This window comes from Rhinolophus hipposideros (assembly GCF_964194185.1).
Source record: "Rhinolophus hipposideros genome assembly, chromosome: 19".
Classification (NCBI taxonomy): domain Eukaryota; kingdom Metazoa; phylum Chordata; class Mammalia; order Chiroptera; family Rhinolophidae; genus Rhinolophus; species Rhinolophus hipposideros.
Window position 1 is genome coordinate 44590304 of NC_138065.1, and position 20786 is coordinate 44611089.

The window sequence follows — 20786 nt, forward strand, 5'->3', positions numbered from 1 at the left end:
ATTTCTGACTTCTCTAGGGTGCTTCCTCGAAATACCTTCCTAGAAATATCTTAGATATTGCATAAAAAGGTAGTTACTCATTCAAAGAGTATGAACATTAAGGTGTTTGACACACAAAGCCAGGGTTCTTAAAAGAAAGATTGAACCAATTTACAATTCCAGAAGCAGCATATGAATCTCAATGTATTCCTGCCAATAAAGTATTATTAAAAAAAAAAAATCTTTGTCTTTTCAGCAGGAGAAAATAGTACCCCATTTTCAACTGGATTTTTTCAATTACTGGTGAGGATGAATTCCCCTTGACACATTTATTAGCAATTAGTAATTTCTATTCCGTTAACTGTGTCCTCAGACCACTTTCTACTAGAGTTTCAGCATATGTATAGATGTGCATAAACATTTATACTATATTAAGGCTATTAATGCTTAGATTCCATTAGATTCAAGTACTTTCCCCTAGTTTGTTTACATTTCCATTTTGTTTGATGTTTCCAGACATATGAGTTGTTTTTTAAATTTGGTTGAGTCTATTGAGCTTTCTCTTTGTGACTGTTTTAAATTATTGCTTTTATACTTAGAAAATCCTAATTCAGGAAAAGACAAAAACTCACCTTAATTTTCTTCTGGTTTCCTTATAGATTCATTTAAAAAATACTGTGAATATTTCTTTAAAAGTCTATCAATATGCCCTGACGAAAAGAGCTGATCAGAAGAGCAACTAGGATACTAGACAGTTCGGGTTACAAGGTTCCTGACTAGTACCCTGCTGAAAAAAATTAGTTTTCCTAGTTAACTTAACTTTCCTAGTACCACCCAAATATACTATTCATGCTTATTTTTCTTTTGGAATTATTCTGTTTATTGAAGCTGTGCATGTTTCGTATGAAGGACAATACAAGTCATATATGTCATGCTGTATGCTTCTATCACATGGGGATAAGTCAGTATTAGTACTTACTTGAAACAAAAACAAAACAACAGTACTGCCAGGCCCAAGGAATGACCAGTTCAATTTAGGGATTTGAGTTCGAACTCTGATTTTCATGCTGCCATTTTATTTACCAAGGACATCTTTACCCATGATAGCGACAGAGGGCATACCAGAATGAAATGATCTAAAAAAGCCTGGAGTTGAGAAATTTACTTTGGTATCCCTAGGATCACCAAAATTATGAGGGACTCATAGATATGTAATAGCATCAGTCAATCAACTATCCAAAGTAGGTGACAAGTCCAAGTTATTCGAGTTGCACCCCTGAGAGAGTCCGCAGGCCATCTCTGAGATACTGTTGAACGGAAACAAAATGAGCGCAGCCCACTGAGTACACATACCTGTCCAAGTGAAAGGCTGCTACCTCTGCGTTGTGTCTATCGTAACCTGCATACGGCTCCCCTTCTACCACGTAGTCTCGGTTATACCTGCAGAGTGAATGAAGGCACAGACACAGATGTGAATCACCCTGGTACCAGAGGTGACAGCACAAGAGAAACCCGAGCAGCCTGACTCTGCTCTGTAACACCTTCTCCGTCAACCCAAGCCATCGTGGATTAGCACGTATCACGGGGAGCTGAAGCGATGACCAAGGGGAGAAGGAAACCAGAAGTCTCTCTACCTCAGCAATCATTCTATGAGAAAAATACGGAAGATGCTATTTTCACCGTCTAAAAGACTTTCGATGGAGTTTAAGTAAAACTACCCGGTAATTTTCTGGAGGCAAGGACCATCTTTGTATGTCCAGAACAGTGTTAAGCCTACATTTGGTACTTAATGAATGTTTACTAAAATGTTTATTAGAGTGAACTGAAGAAATGGAGAAAATGTGTTATTAAAATGTTTGTTTACCAGAATGGCTATGGCCAGGCTTGTAACAGAAATTTAAATTTCTTGGGGAAAAACCAGTCCTGATACGCCTCAGTTCTCTTAATGAGTAGGCAAAGTGCATTTGAAAAGAAGCTGTTTGCATAGCATTTTCTCTTTCTCTGTAAGTTCATGATGACGTAGCGGAAGAAATACTGGACTGGAGTGAGAGCTAGGCACAGCTGTCATTTCTGACCTGGGTAACCTTGAGCAAAACTCTTCTCTGGGTCTAGATTCCTTGTCTACAATATCAGGGCTGGACCAGGACATTGCTAAGATCTGCTTCACCTCAAACTCTGTTTGATGATTGTACATCATATGCATGACATAAACAAAAGATAATGAAAATGGGCACATTTCTTTCTACTAACCATAGACAGACAACTTACACCTGTTAACTGGGAAGAAAAAGACACTTATTTTACCTATGACCTCTACTGCTCACCTGCATTTCCTCAATCAAAAGGAGACCTAGTAGGCTTTACAAGGACAGAAATAAGCTGACAATGAAGTGAAGAGGAGCTGCTTCATTAAGGACACTTGCATCTCCAATGCTGAAAAGGCCATGGGGAAGTGGGAAACGGCAGGCAGCGACCGTCAACATAAATGACCTTGGACTAGAGCAAGGGAAACCATGTCCACAAAACACATTTTCAAGGCAAAGTGATGAAACATTTATGTTGGAAGACAGCCACGCCATCACCACCTGGTTGGACACCAGTTTCTTCTTAGCATGGTCAATATACTCAAATGTAGTTTTTTGTTTCTAGTATCAAAGCATTACGTAGGCTCCCTAGAATTATACTGGCTACCTCCAACTTAAACGTCTCAGTTTTTAAATAGGACTGCAGCAGAAGCTGACGCTATTCAAGCATTTCTATCTCCACCACAGCTGTAGGCTGCCCGGAGAGCTGGGGGACAGTCCTTGAATACTTGATGTTTCCGGACTCCAGTGGAGCCACACGAAGCTACGTGACCGACCATATGCAGTCCATTTCCGTCAGTGAAACAGAGAGCTTTCCAATCTATCGAAAGGCTGCTTGGAGGGAAATGTCCCTAAAGGAATTAGGGACTCTGGGGTGGGCTGGAGAGGAAGGGAGGGAAGCGATGGGGAAAAGAGTAAGAATCAAAAGGCAAGAACTGCACGGAGTCAAAAGGTCCCAAGCCTCAGCTCACGTTCTGGCTGTGAATTATGGCCAGTCAGCCTCTGGATCTCATTCTCCTCACGTGGAAGATGAGAGCTGGACCAGCTGATCTCCTTTCAGCACTTCCTAACACCACTCAATCATGTCTACCCACTCCCAGGCCCCTGCCATCTTGTTCCTTTCTCATCGTAACTGCAGTTTGTGCCTGTGACAATCAATTTTCTTCCAGAATGGATACAGCGACATTGAAAAATAATCACTTTTATAATGTACGGCAAAACCTGTACACAAAAGCGTCACTGTGTTCCTACATATTCCATCTGCCTTCTGTGTGTGAGAGGAGGACACGGACAAGCAGGATCCAGCAGTGCTGACCCCACAAGTGGCTACCGAAGGCTCATGTCTCGCCTGGGCAGTGAGGACGCAGACGCTCCTCTCAGCAGAGAGTGATCCATCTTCAGTCACTGACACAGCAGCAAAATCCACACAGTAACTGCCAATAAATCCCTCCCATCTTTCCGGGGAAGGACATCAGTGTCGGACCAAGGACATTAATTCGCACTTACGCTAGGACTAAATAGCCTCTACGGCCCCCGGGTCAGAAGAGCAATTTGTGGGTGTTTCAGAACCGGAGTCAATTTCTACAAGCACTTCAATGCACACCCTCCTTCCCGAGCCTGTGACAGAGCCAGGTGTCATCAGCACAGGTCAGCATGTGCAGTGAGTTAGAGCAGAATCGCCCAGTGCAGGGGCCCACACAGCATGTGGGGCGAGGGAGGAGGGTCCCCTGGAGCTGAAAGTGGACATGGGCTGGTGAGGGAGTAGGGGACCAGTGCGACAGACATAACGAGCTGGGTGTAGGGAGGGGCCTGACCATCAGGACACAGACGCTGGGTTTTGTCTGGTGAGCAATGGGAAGTCGCTGGGTATTTTAAAGCTGGGCAGCGCAGTGATCATATAGGTATTTGGGGGAAGAATGAAAGTTGTTTTCAGGATGGTCTGGAAGAGGAAGGTAATGGGAAGGTAGCAATGGCAGTGAGAGATAGGAGATGAAGCAACAGTGACTAAGGTTAGTTGGTGCATTTATCTGCTGCCACCTCCCTTAGTCACCAGGCTGGCCTCTCCTCCGACTTAGGCCTTGTCCCAACACCGCAGGCCTACCCACACTGCACCTGGACTGACACACTCCCAGGACTAACTGGCTTCTAACACTTCCTGCGGTTCCATCTCACCCCCACTTCTCCAGTGTACAAACAGTGGCTGTGAGAGGATATCCTCTTACTTAAACACAAAATGCCAACATCTCATCTCTTTCTATACTAATGTAGTTTTTGTTTCCAGTTTGCCTTCTTTCTGTCATGCTGCTTATGCTGCTGCTGATCTCTCAGGCTACAAACCATGAGGCCCAAGGACCACATTTCAAAACTAAACTAGCGATTTCTGATGATGGGTATGCCATGTCATCACACTTACAGGAAGGCAAACAAAAGAACTTAAGAGAATTACACGTGTGGTACAAGACCAGCTGTTCACACTCCGACAGATCCAAATGCCCGCTCCACTAGTAGTTACTGCAGGGTGACCTTGTCAAATTAGCTGCTCTCTCTCGGCCTCAGTTTCTTGTTCTGGACATAACTGTAACTGTCCACAGTTGTGATGTAGGTCCAGGCATTAACAGATACAAAGGCACTTAGTGCGATGCCTGGCGAATGGTATGCATTCAATGGATATTAGGTCCCAAGGCCCTCATAACCATACTTTTCCACATTACCTGCCAAGTGGACTTCTCTATTGTCCAAATGCCTATGGCATTTTTTAATTGTCCTAACTTCCACATCTTCCATCATAAACTTCCCAGTTCCAGACAAAAGCAGATCCCTTCCATTTCTGGGATCCTAATGTATTAGTTCTCTGGCTGCCTATTACCGTGCTATTACCTATCTAATAGAAGTCTTATATTAACTTTTGCTCCCAAAGACGCACTAGAGCTGATAGTCCGGCTAGGTCTTATTTTCAGGGAAACAGGGTATCTACTGAGAGTTGGGGAATGAAGGGAGCTAAGCCAACTGCTCTGGTCACAGCTGAATTGTGTACAGTAGGAGACCCACAGGTAGGTGTTATAATTTTTTCAAAAGCTCCACTGAGGAATGAAAAAAAAATGGTTAGCACACAGAAAATTTCAGAAATCATAAACTCTGAGAAAAATTCACTGGTAACTAATTCCTGGCAAAAAGAATATGAATCACCATGTTAACCTATTTCAAATTCATATACTCAGAGAAAACTTTAAAAAAATTAATTATACTGTAGAATTATCTCTGTAAATCCTTAGAAGTCCAAAGAGGTCACTGCCTAGTACCATACAATTCAATCCACTCTCTAGTTCGAATTTTGGATCGAAGTAACTAAAATGGCCCAGTTCTCTGCTTAAAGCGGGAAAAGAAACAAGATATCACTACATACCTATTAGAATGGCCAAAAAACGCTGGTGAGGATGTGGAGTAACAAGAAATCTCCTTCATTGCTCGTGGGAATGTAAAATGGTGCAGCTACTTTGGAAGATGGTTTGGCAGTTTCTCATAAAGCTAAACATACTCTCACCATGTGATCCGGCAAGTGTGCTCCTTCGTATTTACCCAAATCAGGGGAAAACTTACATCTACACAAAACCCTGCACACAATAAATGTTTATAGCAGCTTTATTCATAACTGCCAAAATTTGGGAGGCAACCAAGACGTCCTTCAGTAGGTGAATGAAAAAACAAACTGTGGGACACACAGTCAATGGACTATTACTCAGCAACAAAAGGAAATGAACTATCAAGCCACAAAAAGACAGAGAGAAACCTCAAGTGCATATTGCTAAGTGAGAGAAGCCATCTGAAAAGGCTATAAAAGGTATGATTCCAACTATATAGCATTCTGAAAACGGCAAAATGATGGAGACAGTAAAAAAAAAAAAATATATCGGTGATTGCCAGGAGTTCGGGGGAGAGAGGAAGAGATGGAGCACGGAGATGCTTAGGGAAGCTATTCTGGATGATTCTGAATGGTGGACACTTGTCATTACATGGTTATCAAAGTCCACCTAATGTACAACACAAAGAGTGGATCTTAACGTGAACTCTGGACTTTAGTCGATAAATTAATACTGGCTCATCAACTGTAACAAATGTACTACCCAAATGAAGATGTTAAGAATGGAGAAACTGGGGAACAGGAGGAAAGGAATAGTCAGGAACTCTGCACTTTCCCCTTGATTTTTCTGTAAACCAAAAACTGCTAAAAAAAAGAAAAAAAAAGTTTTTTAATTAAAACAAAAACAAAACCCAGATGAAAGAAACACAGCTTCAGCGCTAAACCCTACTCTGCAGCATCCCTGACGTGTGGTTACCCAGACTTTAACTGCTTATTTCCCAACCTATTCGTTCTGTATGCCCAATCTGGCACACAGTAGACATTTGGTAAATTCAGAAATCAAGAATAGTTCTAACTATAAAAAGTTCAGTCTTATACGGTACTAAAACATGTTCCTATAAATTTCCCCTCCTCAAAGACTCATGGAACATTAAGAGCTGGAAAAGACTTCAGAGATCTTTGAGTCCACCCCTCTGATTTTACGGAAGAAAAAAACCAAGAGAAGGAGATGAACACTCGTATACAAATCCCAAATCACACAAATCAACCAACTAGCACATATAACTTCCAAGATGAAGACTTACCGCTTGGGCTTGAAGACAACTTTCTGTCCTCCTTCAAGGATCAGTAAGGCTTTCAGCTGTGTCCCTTTGTAACCCACATCAGCTTTAATGATTTTCTTGGTGGCCATGGCATGCATGATTGCCCCCAGCTCTGGTGTCTCTTCGGGGTACACCTCCCGGGGAACCACCCACTGGGCTGCAATCTCCCAGGGAGACTGCAAGGTGTGGTCCAGCTTGGGCGCCAGCTCCACCCGCAAGCCAGCCATCATTCGATGAAAAGCTCTCTGGTCCTCCCGGTTGGCAGCTGATGAATCTAAGTTGTCAATCAGGAAAACTTTGGTGAAGATAAAGATGACAAGAAGAATGGCTAACAGCACAACTCGCTGCTTTAGCTTCATGTTGACCTCTTTTCCTTTTCCCGTGACCCACTCTCTCTCCCTTATCAAGGAGAGCAAGCAGGTGGTGATATCAAGTTAGCAAGGAGATCCCATGATCATACACACTGGTCCATTTCTTCACGAAAGCGCCTCCCACAATTCCTGCAAGCCCAAGCACAAAGCAAAATTCAGTCAGGAATTCCGTCCTTCCACGCCTGAAGCTTTTGCAAACCTCAAATACATCACTTATCCTTTTACCCTTGCTGAGCCTACACTTGAGAAGACCTACTAATTTAAAATTAACTAGTCTGGGGAAGGACTTAATAGGTAAGAGCCAGGTACAATGAAAATTTAAAAGCAAATACTCCTATTTGAACAGGGGGCAGAGCCATCTAAGAGCCATTTGAACGGCTACAAATTCCTAAAAACCAAAACAATGAGAAAAAACAACAAAAGTAAAACATTAAGATCTGCATAACTCCTTAACTTTCATTTCACCTTTCAAAATCCGTAAAAGACTTTTGAACATCCAAAACCACCAATATCTGCAAACTTTTCAATTCTTCTCGTCTCCAAATGTAAGTTTTATAACACACTGTAAGACAGGAACTCCTAAAAATGCCAGAGAATAGAGAAGAATAACTCCTTCTCTGAAGCCAAGTACCCAGCAATCCAGGACGTGTCATATCTGCTGCTCACGTAATTACATACAACACCCAGACACGTATCTCTACTTAATCAGCTTCCCACTAATTATTTTTCAAAATTAAAATCCCTGTAAAACATGGATAATCAAATCTGGATAAATTAAGTAAAGGAAAAACATATCCCTATACCATCTGGTTATTAGTAAAACATGACCAGAAAACTAATGAAACCTGGTACTATAGCAACACAATGAAGTCTGGACTGGGCTGGCGCATAACACAGACACTGAGCGTGAGACCCAGCGAGCACACTCTGATCAATTCTCAAGCTACGATATTCCAAATAGAAGATTCCTGCAAGGGTGTCAAGAACATGCATACAATTCAGTCTCATTTGCGTGCTGACAGGTTGCTTTCCACAGGGTCATTTAAAAGCCTGCATCAGCTTGCTCTGCTCTAAGCTAACAGCACAGCACTGGGCTAAGACGAAGACAACAAGAAGATAACAGGGTGCTGCTGCACTCCCCCATCCACTGGACAACTCACACCATTAACAGAAGAAATAAAACCAATGCAAGATAGGGCAAACGTTCCAGGCTGAGACCCTCCCACCCAAACTGGAGACTGCTCCCCCAGGAACAGCTGCAACACATCCAAAAACAGTCTACTCGAGCAACAGCGTGTTCTAAGGGCCACCCCTGCAGGTGAGCCCACTGACATGCAGTTTATTCTTAGCGAGGACCCAACCACTCTTTGTTAAACAATTAGTTTCCACGAAGAAGTGGAAAGTCAGAGTCAAATTCAAATTCTAATTATCTCCGGCCACCTGTTCAGTTCCATCATCATCATCTCCCAGGGAGAACAGAACACTATCAGCTGAAACAAGGGCAATTCAAGTGCATCCAAAATAAAATTGTGATGGTATCAAGTTTGGGGTGAAACTCAGTAAAACAGTTTCCTGTGATGACTGGTAACAGCAATGCGGGGAGAGCAGATTGAAGAGATTTTGCTAGTCACAACATGACCTAAAACACACAACTTTTTCAATTATTTGTTCATTGAAATACTGTGTATCTCAGGCTGCAGTGGGAAATCTGTGTCAGCAATGGCTTCCTCGGGACCCCAGCTGCAACTACCTCCAGTCCTGGTACAATTCCGGCACCAGGGGGACAGTAAACGGCCTGTCCCTTCCTACAAAACATTCTGCCGGACCCAAGTCTGGTTAACCCACACTTTTCTAATGGTGCTGTTCATTTCACTTAGAATAACAGAAATTCTTCCCTCATGCTACATAAACAAATCACATCTAAACACTTAAAATAAACGTTAGGGATACTGAGGGTTTTTTTCTTTTTAATTAAATCACCAATGCAATAGAAAGTTCTAGCAGCTCCAAAATTCAGACAGAACAAACTCCAACTCTGCAACCTGAGTTTATGTGCTTTTAAGTTTTGAAGCCTTATTACCTTTTGAATAGGCCTCAGAAGAAAACATTCACCAATTCAGGGCTGCAAACAATTCATCCACTCAACTAGGAGAGAAATTTCTATGGCGTGAACTGAAGAGTTCAGCTGTTAGATTATTCCATAATTCTCCTCTGCAGACGAGCAGTGAGGGCGGGTTTAAAGCAGAGGCCAGGCAAGTTGTCATGTTTGTGATTAGTCACCACATCCGGTACAACAGGATCACAGTTGGGCCCTGTTCCCTACAACGGCCCTTCCTTCCCACACCACCACCCTCATCTAGTGCTTCTATTGATTCATTGAAGGAACTGCCTTCCAGGCCCCCAGTTCTCCAATGCAGACTAGACAATGCAGCAAATTCCATTTTCTAATCGCACACCCCTTCTGATTTCTACAAGTACCTTTAAAAGGCATTACACCCCTACCCTAAATGGCTTCAGCCAATGTACGGGGCTCGGCGTCACTCTTCTCAGCTTCAACCAAACGGACCATAAACATGGTCTGGACCCCCTCTTCATGTGCGGCTGACGTTTGCCCTTGTCATTTCTCACGCTGTAACTCCCTCAAAATTCCTCTTGCTCTTAGCCCTTCTTGCCGTGCTGTTTAAAGGTGGATCCATCTTTCACTGGCCATCTCCAAAGCCATCTGGTCCCTCCTCACACTGTATGGACACCTCTCCCCTTCGGACCAGTACTTAACCACGTCTGCCTTGTCCAGTACCTGCCTGTATACAGTTCCTACTTCCCCTCAATCTTGGCTCCTTACTGATCCTAACTATCTTCACATTCCCTACAGCACCTAGCATAGGAAGGGTAGATGCCTTATTCACCTCAACAGAACAAACTACCATGAATGAGGCTCTGCAAGTATCTTAAGACTCTGGCTTTATTCTCCTTTGGTATTTAGTACTAAACGAGTGTGTATCAACTGGCACCTCAATGCTGGCTATCCTTAATCAGCCATCCTTGTGTTTGACAATCTACTTCTCTACCAACGCTGATACTTAGGTTTTCTTTTAGCTGGAAAGCTGCAACTCCTTCAGCCTACAGGACAAGCACAAACATATTTAAGAAATGGACCATGTAGAGAACATAGTAAAATTTCTACAAAACGTCTATGAGTTTGTTAAGGCGCCTAGTCCAGAAAAAGGTATGCGATGCATGATACGGAATAATTCCATCCTCTAATGAGGGTATACTTCACTCCTGCATCCTTGAGAGGGGAGGCCATCCAAGACAAGGTTTCCACCTTATGTTATCTTCTTTTCCTATTTGAGACAGCAGCATATTATATATACACTGCTACCTGGCTTTCTAAGATTCCCATTTCAGATACTAAGGAAATGAAAGCAATATCACTGGGTATATATTCATGAAAACTTCACTTGCATTCCCAGAAGACTAACTGCTCTGTTTCATGCCTTCACCTCCTCCTGTAAATGCATCCAGCAGTATAACACTGTGAGGTTATATTATGGTCATTTATTTTAATGTTTCTGTTATGTGGAACAGAGCCTACCACAAAGAACAAATAACTCAAGGTAATAACATAACTCAAAAAAAGTTAAATATAAAAGAGGCAGTGCAAATGGCAGTCTTCACACTAAAAGCTGGCATAAACGTCCAGACTGGCATTTTGGAAGGTAGGCCTTTAAAAGGAAATTTCCTACTGAACCCTGGTTTCTCTCAGTTCCATCAGCTAAATGAGGCTTGCTATAGAGGCTCCATTTACTTTCATTCTACACACACACACACACACACACACACCCATCATACATGTTTGATAAATGTCTTCTGCAACCTTAGGACGAGTAAGTTACTTTGGGAGAAGAGATACAGATTCCACAGAAAAAAGTGAGGTCTTAGTATAATCCCTTAGTATAAAGCAGAGAGGTTAGCACAGTGTTCAAGAATCTGGCTCTGTCTCGAGGAACATATACAGAAAAACACATCTGTGCAGAGGTCTCTAAATCATCATGTGGAAAATTCAATGTACGTGGCTGCTAAGGAACGTGAGAACAACGGGCCCCGACACCACGACCCTGGGGGCTCCCATGAGCTCCCAGTGAGGTTCCAAGCTTCCTTAGAGGCAGTGCCGCTGGAATCTTCCTCCGATCCAGTGACAACCTCAGACTACTTCTCCTCAAGTCATAGAGGAGAAATTCTGACCTTTGCTCATAGCAACTAAAAGTGAAATCTTCAGTAATAACCCTTTTATATGTTTCCAATTCAATGGTCAAATCAAGTTCTTAACACGTAAATGGAACGTGACATGCCTTGTGAAGAAAAAGGTACCATGGAGAAAATGTTCAGCATGAACATTTCATCCAGAGGGTGATTAACAAAGGAGACATGTGGCACAGGGCTGGGGTTTGTTACATAACTAGTACGATCATATCCACTCACACCAGCTCCCCGCCCTTCATCCTGAATAGGAATTACAAGGACCCATTTACAAACTCCTTTAGTAATTGTTGTTTTCAGCAAACCTCTGAAGGTTTGGTGAGTACAAGAAGAGGTCAGACCTGAGTTTAATTAAGCGTTTTTGGTTGACTGTCTACAAAGACAGACACCAACCAGTCCTCCCTCCCACCCAGAGGTGGAACCTATTTTCCTCCTTCTGAATCTGGGCTGGCTTTGTGGATGGGACGGGGCTGCCACTTCTGGGCCTCGGTCTTAAGGGACCTGGCAGCTTCCACTTGGGACCAGGCCCCTGTGTAAAGCAGCTTGGGCTACACTACTAAAAATGAGAGACCTATGTGGAGAGAGACCTGGCCAGCCCCTAGCTGTTCTGGACCCCCCCAGCTGAGGCGCCAGACACAGAAATAAAGCCACCAAGGGCACTGCAGTTCCAGTCGAGGTCCCAGCTGAATCCAGCCACACGTGACCCCAGCCTATACCACGTGGGCACAAGAACCAATAGAGCCCAGCTGACCTATACAATTATAAGAATTAACAAATCGTTGTCTTAAGCCACTAAATTTTAGGGGAGTTTGTAAAATCCAACATTCTCACATCTATTCTGTCCATATCAACTATTTTGGGACATTAAAAATATTGGGAGAGAATACATAGAGAAATAGATTATGTAACTAAAACCAACTCTCTCAGGGAGGGGAAAAGATTAAATTCACCACTAAATATAAACACTGAATCAATAAATTGTTAGGTCTTATTTGTAAATGATTAATGCCTTCTACAGAGTAATAAAATCATTAGGAAAGTTATATGCCATTTCTTTAGGAATGGCACAAGTTTAGGAAGATACATCATTAAGGACTTTGAAAGGTAATACAAGAAAACAAAACCTCCACTGGATCCTTTACTGAACTCTATTTACATATTTTAGAGCAATCAAGGCTAACCTTACCCACTCACAAACTCACACAACTCCACATACCCAGTTTATGAAGCCTAACTTTTGTACTTCAGCCAAAGCACAAATAAAAGCAAAAATGACAACACTTGAATACAAAAAAACTAGAAACACACACCCTGGGCTAAGTCCGATATACCGCCCTTTTGATTTTTTACTGGCAGGGACATTAGAGCATTGTGCTATATTATTATTAGCTGCCCCCTAGAAATCAATGCAGTCTCTCCTGATTGTTAGTGGCAATTATTATAAGTAAAATCCAGAGCATTCAGAAACCTTTCCACTTTGCATTGTGCTTCTATCCAGGAAGTCCAAACCTCCACCACCAAATGGCACCGTGTTTATTACCTGAGTAAACCCTGAGTATCCCCGGAAAACCAGCCTACCCTGCACTGCCACCCACTGCTCACCACAATAGCATATTGTACTTCTTTTTCATCTTCAACTAAAACAAAAACATATCAAATAATAACATTCATCAGTCTACATATAATTTTCCTTTCCCTGCTAATTCTCCACTTAAGAAATGGCTTCGTAATTCACCTTCTTATTCTAAATATAAACTCTTCTGTAGCAGAGGGATTAAGAGTGTGTGCTCTGGATTCTGGACGCCTGAGCCGAAATGTCTGCCTACTTTACCACTTACTGCGGGACTTGGGAAAGTGGCTGAACGTCCAACCTCTCTGGGCCTCAGTTTCCTCATATGAAAAATGAAGTAAGAACACTATTACCTAACCCACAGGGCTGTTACAAATAAATGACATTACCACATGTACTGTGCTAAACTTAGCGCCTGGACAATTCACAGTAATCACTTGTTAGTCATTATGACCGTATCAAACCCCGAAAGACGACTTCCGGAGAGGAGGAGAAAGCGTGACAAAGAAAATAACCTTCAGTCAGTAGTCTTCCGGGTTACACAGTCAGGGGCTGAAAACACCTGTTGCATCACTAAGAGTTCAAACAGTCTTATATCCCTCAACGAAATCCTTTCCTAAATTAGAGGAGCAGCTAAGACCGTAGGCAAGAGGTATCTTCAGAGTGGTACCATGTGAAGCAGACTGGGGGGCTCCGGCACTAATGTGACCAACCTGTTTCTCTCCTCCACGAAGTTTAATTCTACCACGTTCGATGTGAGGCACAAGGGAAGAGTGAACTTATTCTGTTTCACAAAAAAGGTTGGAAGAAAGCCTTCCACAATATTCTTCAGTTTGGAAACTCAGCTCTGTGTTTTAAAGATGACAGCTTTGCATGGTTTTAAGCTCTGAAGATAAGCCTGAAGAGTAACTTAAAAGTTACAGGTAACGAAAATCTTGTTTCCATAGAGCCCAAATTGGTCGGAGTGTTCAATTTTCCCGTTTTCACTTCCACTGAAACATTTATTCCTGTCTGTAAATTCGGAATCCTTTAGGTGAAATCCCTTAACAGTTCCCTGCGAAGGAAGCCAACTTGAAACCATCACCAGCATTCATGAAGCATCACGGAAGCCTTTCTCCATGGGTGTGACAGTGAAAATGAACTAGGCAATCACATGTGCTCCTTCTTTGAAAAAATCAAGTTCTGCCACCTGTCCCATTTAAACCTTGATTTAGGGCAACCCTCTAACTCTTCCTGGAAAAATGAAAAGAAAAAAAATCTTTAGCTCATACTGTTAGCCAGATTTGTTCTAAAAAAATCAACACAGGCAGTGTTCCCTGATCTAGAAACTCTGGAAATGCCTAAGAATTTGCATTCTGTCTCACATGGGCCAGAAATAATGAACCTTCCCAAGCAGGTGTTTCACTGCTGTAGAGTCAGTATACGAGTATGACCATTTAAGGCTGTTTTATAGAATGTAATTCCTATATAGTGTGGAAAGATCACATTTCAAATAATACAACACTTTCCTTCCGATTTTCATATTGTCCATCTTTCCTGTTCAGTTCACTCCAGTTCTTAAAAAGATATATAGACTTTATGCAACGATAACCCTTCACGTTCTTAAAACTTATGTTCTAGGGGTGTCAAGTAGACAGTCCACAGATCACTTTAGAAATAGTAGCACCTCAAGCAGGTCTGTGCTGAATTATAGCTGCGTGGCTCCAGGCCTGATCCCTTTGCTAACACACGCACACGCACACACACACACACTTCTTTGGTATGACTATCTCCTTTACTATACGAGTATTATTGAGTTCTTCAAGGACAGGGGACATGTTTTACTCTTTTTGTGCCCCCAAGTAAGCTAGCACAGTGCAGGGCACCCGAGAGCTGCTCCTTAAGTGTTTGTTGAATAAAAAGAGTGAAGAGCAAGGGGAGTGGCCTTTATGGTTATAAGAATGTTTTCAGCTCTTTGGTTTATAGATGGTCTCTTTTTACAGATACAGGGAAACAGAGTCCTATCATGGATGGATTCAGATATACAGTACAGTAGAAAACACGGAAATATCAATTATGTATACCAATTTTATATGCTCAATTTTAAATTGCTGCCTCCTGTATACCCTGCTTCCAGCTTTCAAGGCAATGCTATTGCAAGCCTGGTTCCTGGCACTGGTTGGGATTGGGAGTAAAGATGATCTGGAAATGCTAACAGAAGACTGGAGATGGTCCAAGACACTGCCCACGAACGACACAGACAGGGCTGGGACTGGAGCTTCCGTTATCACTGGCAATGCTTTCTGAAACGAGAACCAACACCAGGACTTACTTCCATCTCATTCTCTTTTTTCTACACAAAGGACTACAGGAACACACATACACTTATACAGAGTGCAAAGTTCACCATCTAAACCAAGGATGAGGAATAAGAAATAAAAGGACTTTGGGCAGCCCGAATCAACCATTAACAGAGAAGAGACTAGACCCTCACTAGATCTATTCAGCTGTTACAATCAAACTCAGGAAGCAGAGTTATCTGGGTTGCTACTCCACAGAAGATCAGAAGCTGCAAATAAAAAAGAGGGCGGCAGGGACACTAACAACAAAAGTACAGTTTTCCCGCCTCTGAAAGAAGAGGCACATTGGCTCTTAAAAGCATATTCAAGAATTCAAAAATCAGAGGGGGTAGGCAACCTACATATCTCAATGGCCTCAAAGCCCCTCTTGATTACTGTAAGTAATGGATGCTAGTAATGACCTTGAGTCAACAAAGGTTAAACTATCTTGTTTAAAAAGCAAACAAAGCATGTAATACATTGTAAATTTTTTTCCACAAACAGTATAGCTAAAAAAGAATATCTGCACATAATACTATAATATGTTCCCTAACAATAGTAGATAAATGGTGCACTGCTATAAACATAAAGCAGAAAGTCAGCATTTGAGAACATGGAATGAATGATAAGACCTTATGGCCTCACCTGTACTTGGTTCTGTTACACATTCATCATTTCACATTCCCTGACCTCCTTTTATTAGGTTGGTGCAAATGTAATTGCAGTTTAAAAGGTTAAAAACAATTGCAAAACCACAATTACTTTTGCACCAACCTAATATAATGTACCAAAATTAACATCCTCCCCTCATTAGGATTGTTACCTTGCCAGAAATTACAGAGGCCCAAACACACCAAAGCTATTTTCTATGTCAGCCTCCATTTCTCATCTCCCACTGGGATGACAGATGCACCCCAAGACTCAGCAGGTTCAGCGCCAGGCCTTTCCTCTTTTGCTTTTGGGTAAGAAAGACAAAATCGTCAAGTTTGATGGTTGCATTATACTGTCTCTTAGATGGCTCCTACCAGTCACGTTGACATTGGTAGTTGGTCAGAAGCTAGTTTCAGTTGCAAAGTAAGGTCTTGTGTTCTGTACTCCAGGTCTGTGCTGATGAATCCATTAGTCCTTGGGGGATACAGAGGCAGTTCAAGGAAGGAAGAGAGAAAGAGAGAGAGGTGTGGAATGAGGAGCTGCTAAAGCACTTCAGAGAGGTGCCCCTCTCCCACCATCAACACAGGGGACGAGAAGATGGACCATCAGGGTCAATGATACTGACATGGCCCTTACTAAGAGCTCTAGTTCTTCTGTTAATGCAAAAATACCAACTACCAATCAACTGCTCAGTTAGCCTAGGCAGAGAAGGCTGCAGAAGCAAGTCTGGGAAGCTGCACCTGATTGAAGCAACACACGCTGCTCCCAAGCTGCAGTTTGCTAGAGCACCATACAATCACACAATCAAATCTCAAGGCGGCTCCAGAAAGTAACACCATTTACAGATACCCATCTCAACGGCGTATTTTCAACAGGAATCTGACACATTTTCCTTGCCTTTTTTTTCCCCACAAAAAGAAAACCTAAACAATTTAGTATATGCATTAGACTATTTCCCCTGCCTTCATACTGTTTTCCATTCAACCACCCAGTATTTCCTGCACATCCACTGTGTGTTAGGCTCAGAGAAAAAAGTACCTGTTGTTATCACTATTACAACAAACTATATTGCCTTATTGCAACTATGCTCCTCACTCCATCTCCAAAACCACTTGGCACTTAGCCCCAGCCTGACCTGACATCAGCTTCAGAAGACCATCTCCTTTTTCTTGCTTGCAAATATGACCACAGAATACAAAGAGCAATCTCCTGCTTCTATTATGTAATTATGGCAATCATTAAGAGACAACCACTTTGGTTACCATTTTAAAAAGTTACCCTGTTTCCCTGAAAATAAGACCTAGCCGGACCAGCAGCTCTAATGTGTCTTTTCGAGCAATAATTAATATAAGCCCTGGTCTTATTTTAATATAAGACCGGAAAAGACACATTAGAGCTGATGGTTCAGCTAGGTCTTATTTTCAGGGAAACATGGTATCAATTCAAGAGCTGAAGTATCTGGCTTCAGGGTTTATACTGCTGAAATGGCGGGCACACAAAGTGTTCTAAGAAGCTGAAGTCTGTCCTGTAAGTAAAGAAAGAAAAATTTCATTTAGAAATTCAAAAGTCAGAAAAGATAAAAAGCAGCTTTAGGGCTATGTGAAAGAGTTGGAGTCTACAGGTGCAAATCAAAAGAACATACCAGAAGTCAGGGAATTATCAATTCAACCTAATTCTATGACATAAAGGATCAGACGATAGAAACAGTAAAGAGTGATGTTTGTTCCCTAATTCAAAGTACCCAGAAAGAAAAGCAGGGCATGTGTTTTCAAATTTTCATTCTTTAATCAAATCATAGCTATTTTTCTACTGGTTCCAGAGAAACAAACAGAATATATCACTGTCACATTTTCACCAGCCACACTGAAGGAGAGCTGCGAGCTCCAAGATTTCTCAATCATCTTTTATTTCCATCCATTTCTATCACTGCACTTGAGTGTGAATCTGAGTCTGGATTACTTAAATACTTTTTTATTCTTTGATAAGCACTTTCAAATGAGGAAGGCCCGCCTGTTGACTGATTCCACTGTATGGTTCTAGGAGCCAAAGTCCAACATCTTCACAAACTTCAGAAAACTTGCTAATTTAACACAAAACATTAGTTTAATTTGAAGTCTATGTTAGATTGGCTCTGAATCTGGGCAAATAATTCAGCATCTCTACCATCTGTACCTCAGTTTCTCAAACATATGCGTCTTGATAATAAAAAACAATACATGTCACCTAAGTGCTCTAAGGCTTAGCTCAAAGGTCCTGCACAAACTCAACTGAACGTTTGAATTAATAATACATAAGCACACAGAGTTCTCAAACCCAATTTAAAAAAAATCAACCGCAGTGAAACGTATGCATTATTTTACAACACAAGGAGAACAGCAACAATTAGTAGACAGCAATCACAATGACTAAATTACATATTATAAAGTCCTACAAGTTATTTCAAGGTGAGAAATCAAACCTGCAGAGAGAAACGGGCTGGGTGGAGACGATACTGAAACCTGACCCTAGATCCAAGTCGCATCTCTCATTTTCCCAGATTATGAAGTCTCCAGCCTTCCAAAGGATGATATGATCACTCAAAGGGCTAACAGTTTTGCAACGACAACCCGTGCCCTGTCCCCTCCACTTCCCCTCCAACTTGCTTCTATTCCTCTTCCAACCAGAAGACGTGCAGGTAACAGACGCCTGATTAGAATGAAACTCACTCTTATCAGATCCCACAATCAAGGACGCAGCTCCACAACTGCTCGCATTCATCCTTGATGAACGTTTCGGGTCTTCATCGCGGGGCCATCACACCCGGAAATAAAATCTCCAGCGCAGCCCACTTTGGACCACCGCAGCATTTCCTTAAGTCGCTCCCGACTGCGAGCGCGGGGGGCACGGCCACCCCGCCTCCCGCCCGGGGCCTGCCGGTCACTCGCGCTTCCCGGCCACGAGGTGGGCCCACGGGCGCGCGATCCTCCCCGGGCCGCTGCACAGGGCGCCCGGCGAGACCCAAGGGCGGGACCGGGGCCACCGCCTCGGGGGACCGCATGCAGGAGCGGGGGTCGGTCACCACAAGGACCCTAGACGGCCCGAGGCGTCCCCAGGTGGGGCCCGCGCCCCCGGCGGGCCGAGCAGGCGCGGGCCGAGGCCGCGTCCCTCCAGCCGCGACCGCCCGCGGGAGCCGGCCTGGGAGCCAGCGAGGCGGGGCGCGCGGCCCGGGCCGCTCTCCGTCTGGGACCCGCCCGCGCCCGCTGGGGACGTCTGGGGGCACCGGTCCCCGGCCCCTCAGGGACGCGCCCCGCCCCCAAGCGGTCCCTGCCGGGCGCGGGCCACGCACGGCGCCCGGCCCCGCGTGCCGGCCGCACTTTCCCGCCCGCCGCCGGGTGGCGAGGGTCGCGCACCCTCCCCCGCCCGCACGCTACTCACCTGCTGGGCGCTAGGCTCACTCCATGGCCGCCCGCGCCGTGCGGTGCGGCGGGGCCCCGGCCGCCCCCGCCGCCTCCGGGGAGGGGCCGCCCGACGCCGCGCTCACCTCCCCCCGCCGCAGCCGCCGCCGCCGCCGCCGCTACGGCTCCCGCCCACCCCCGGCCCAGCCATTCCCCGGCCACCTCTCCCGGCGCTGAGCCGCTCGTCCCACACCCACCCCCCGCCTCCGCGTCTCCCGTCTGTTGGTACCGTCCTAGCGTAAAGCCTACCCCACGACCAATCCGAGGGCTCACTCCGCGAGGCCCCACCCACCCCCGCCCTCCGGTGGGCGGGCCTATCGGCTCCGCTCCGGACCGCCCCCTTAACCCTTTCCGTTCCTGGCAGGCCCCACTGAACGCTCCACCCGGGCTCTTTCTCACCTTCTTCCGGCAGCCCAGCCCCGCCCCGCCCCGCCCACAGAAATTGAGCTCTCACTTCTTTCCCACCTTCGCTTTTTCCTGATTTCCCTAGATAAGCCGGCAGCTAGGTAGCGGGACTGGAAATTTGGGGGTCCCTCAGGTCAAATTCTATTTGTAAGACGCAATTTTTCTCCTCCTTTTGCCCTTTTCATTTGCCTCAACACCTGCTTCTATCTAAATGCATCTCCCTGCGCAGAAGAGGCAAGCCTTCCTACTGGGAGCACAAACCGCTCCTCCTTCGGACCAGAGCAAAGCCCCCTGCGACATTTAGCGGTAACAAAATTGTGATTAGTTTACTGTAATATCAGTTGTTTAACGTCTGTCTCTTGAGATGGACTGTAAGCCCCATGAGGACAGGGCAGTCGTGTCTGGGTCTCTAATACCAGACCCCCGTAGACTCCCCGTAAATGGTTTGAATGCAAGATTCTCCCTCCCCTGAAGCTGTTTCCATTGACTCCGTACAGAGCATCCACGGTGTAATACATCTGTCCATTTATTCACCCTACACCGAGCTTGGCCTTAAGTGTACCTGTCCCTGAAACACTATAATGCACGTTGCTCTGCGGGTTAAGATGTGTGATGGAGGCAGGATGGAGCTGACTTCTTTTCCAGCCTGTATAGTTCATTTAAACCGCAGTGTGTCTGTCAGGGAAAGAACGTACTGACTGTATGATCCTGGGTGTGCCACTTAACCGCTCACAGTATCTTATCTGGAAAACGAGAGTTAATCATAGTACTTATTTCACGGGGTTATTGTGACGACTAAATGAGGGAATGCGTGGGGAAAGGACTTGCAAATTATTATATAATGGTAGTTATTACTCATGTGTGTGTTTACTGAGCACTTACTATCAGGAGATCCTAGAGAAATAATTGGATTATTTCAATTATTATTGAAACGATTGACTGTAGGCCGCTCGGCCTACAGTCAGCTAATCTCCCTGAACCTTTACGATCAGATCATAAAGCTGAAGGGCCAATCAACCGTTCCCCTGAGATGC

General features: G+C 44.1%; 1 protein-coding gene across 5 annotated transcripts in view; it reads right to left on the reverse strand.

The window, feature by feature from the left end:
• FAM20B (FAM20B glycosaminoglycan xylosylkinase) overlaps positions 1 to 19464 on the reverse strand; it is a 33971-nt gene extending 14507 nt beyond the window's left edge. Inside the window, exons 1-4 of one of the 5 annotated variants that reach the window (XM_081026173.1) lie at positions 19328 to 19441; positions 16288 to 16387; positions 6726 to 7243; positions 1333 to 1419 (exon numbers count right to left, since the gene is read on the reverse strand). In XM_081026173.1, coding sequence (XP_080882299.1) covers positions 1333 to 1419; positions 6726 to 7102 — 464 coding nt within the window. In that variant the 5' untranslated portion in view covers positions 7103 to 7243; positions 16288 to 16387; positions 19328 to 19441. Of the gene's footprint in view, positions 1 to 1332; positions 1420 to 6725; positions 7244 to 13657; positions 14178 to 16085; positions 16388 to 18618; positions 19128 to 19327 lie in introns of those variants that run through there. The other 4 variants (XM_081026171.1, XM_081026170.1, XM_081026169.1 and 1 more) reach the window with 4 other exon arrangements.
• Between the last annotated feature and the right edge of the window lie 1322 nt (positions 19465 to 20786).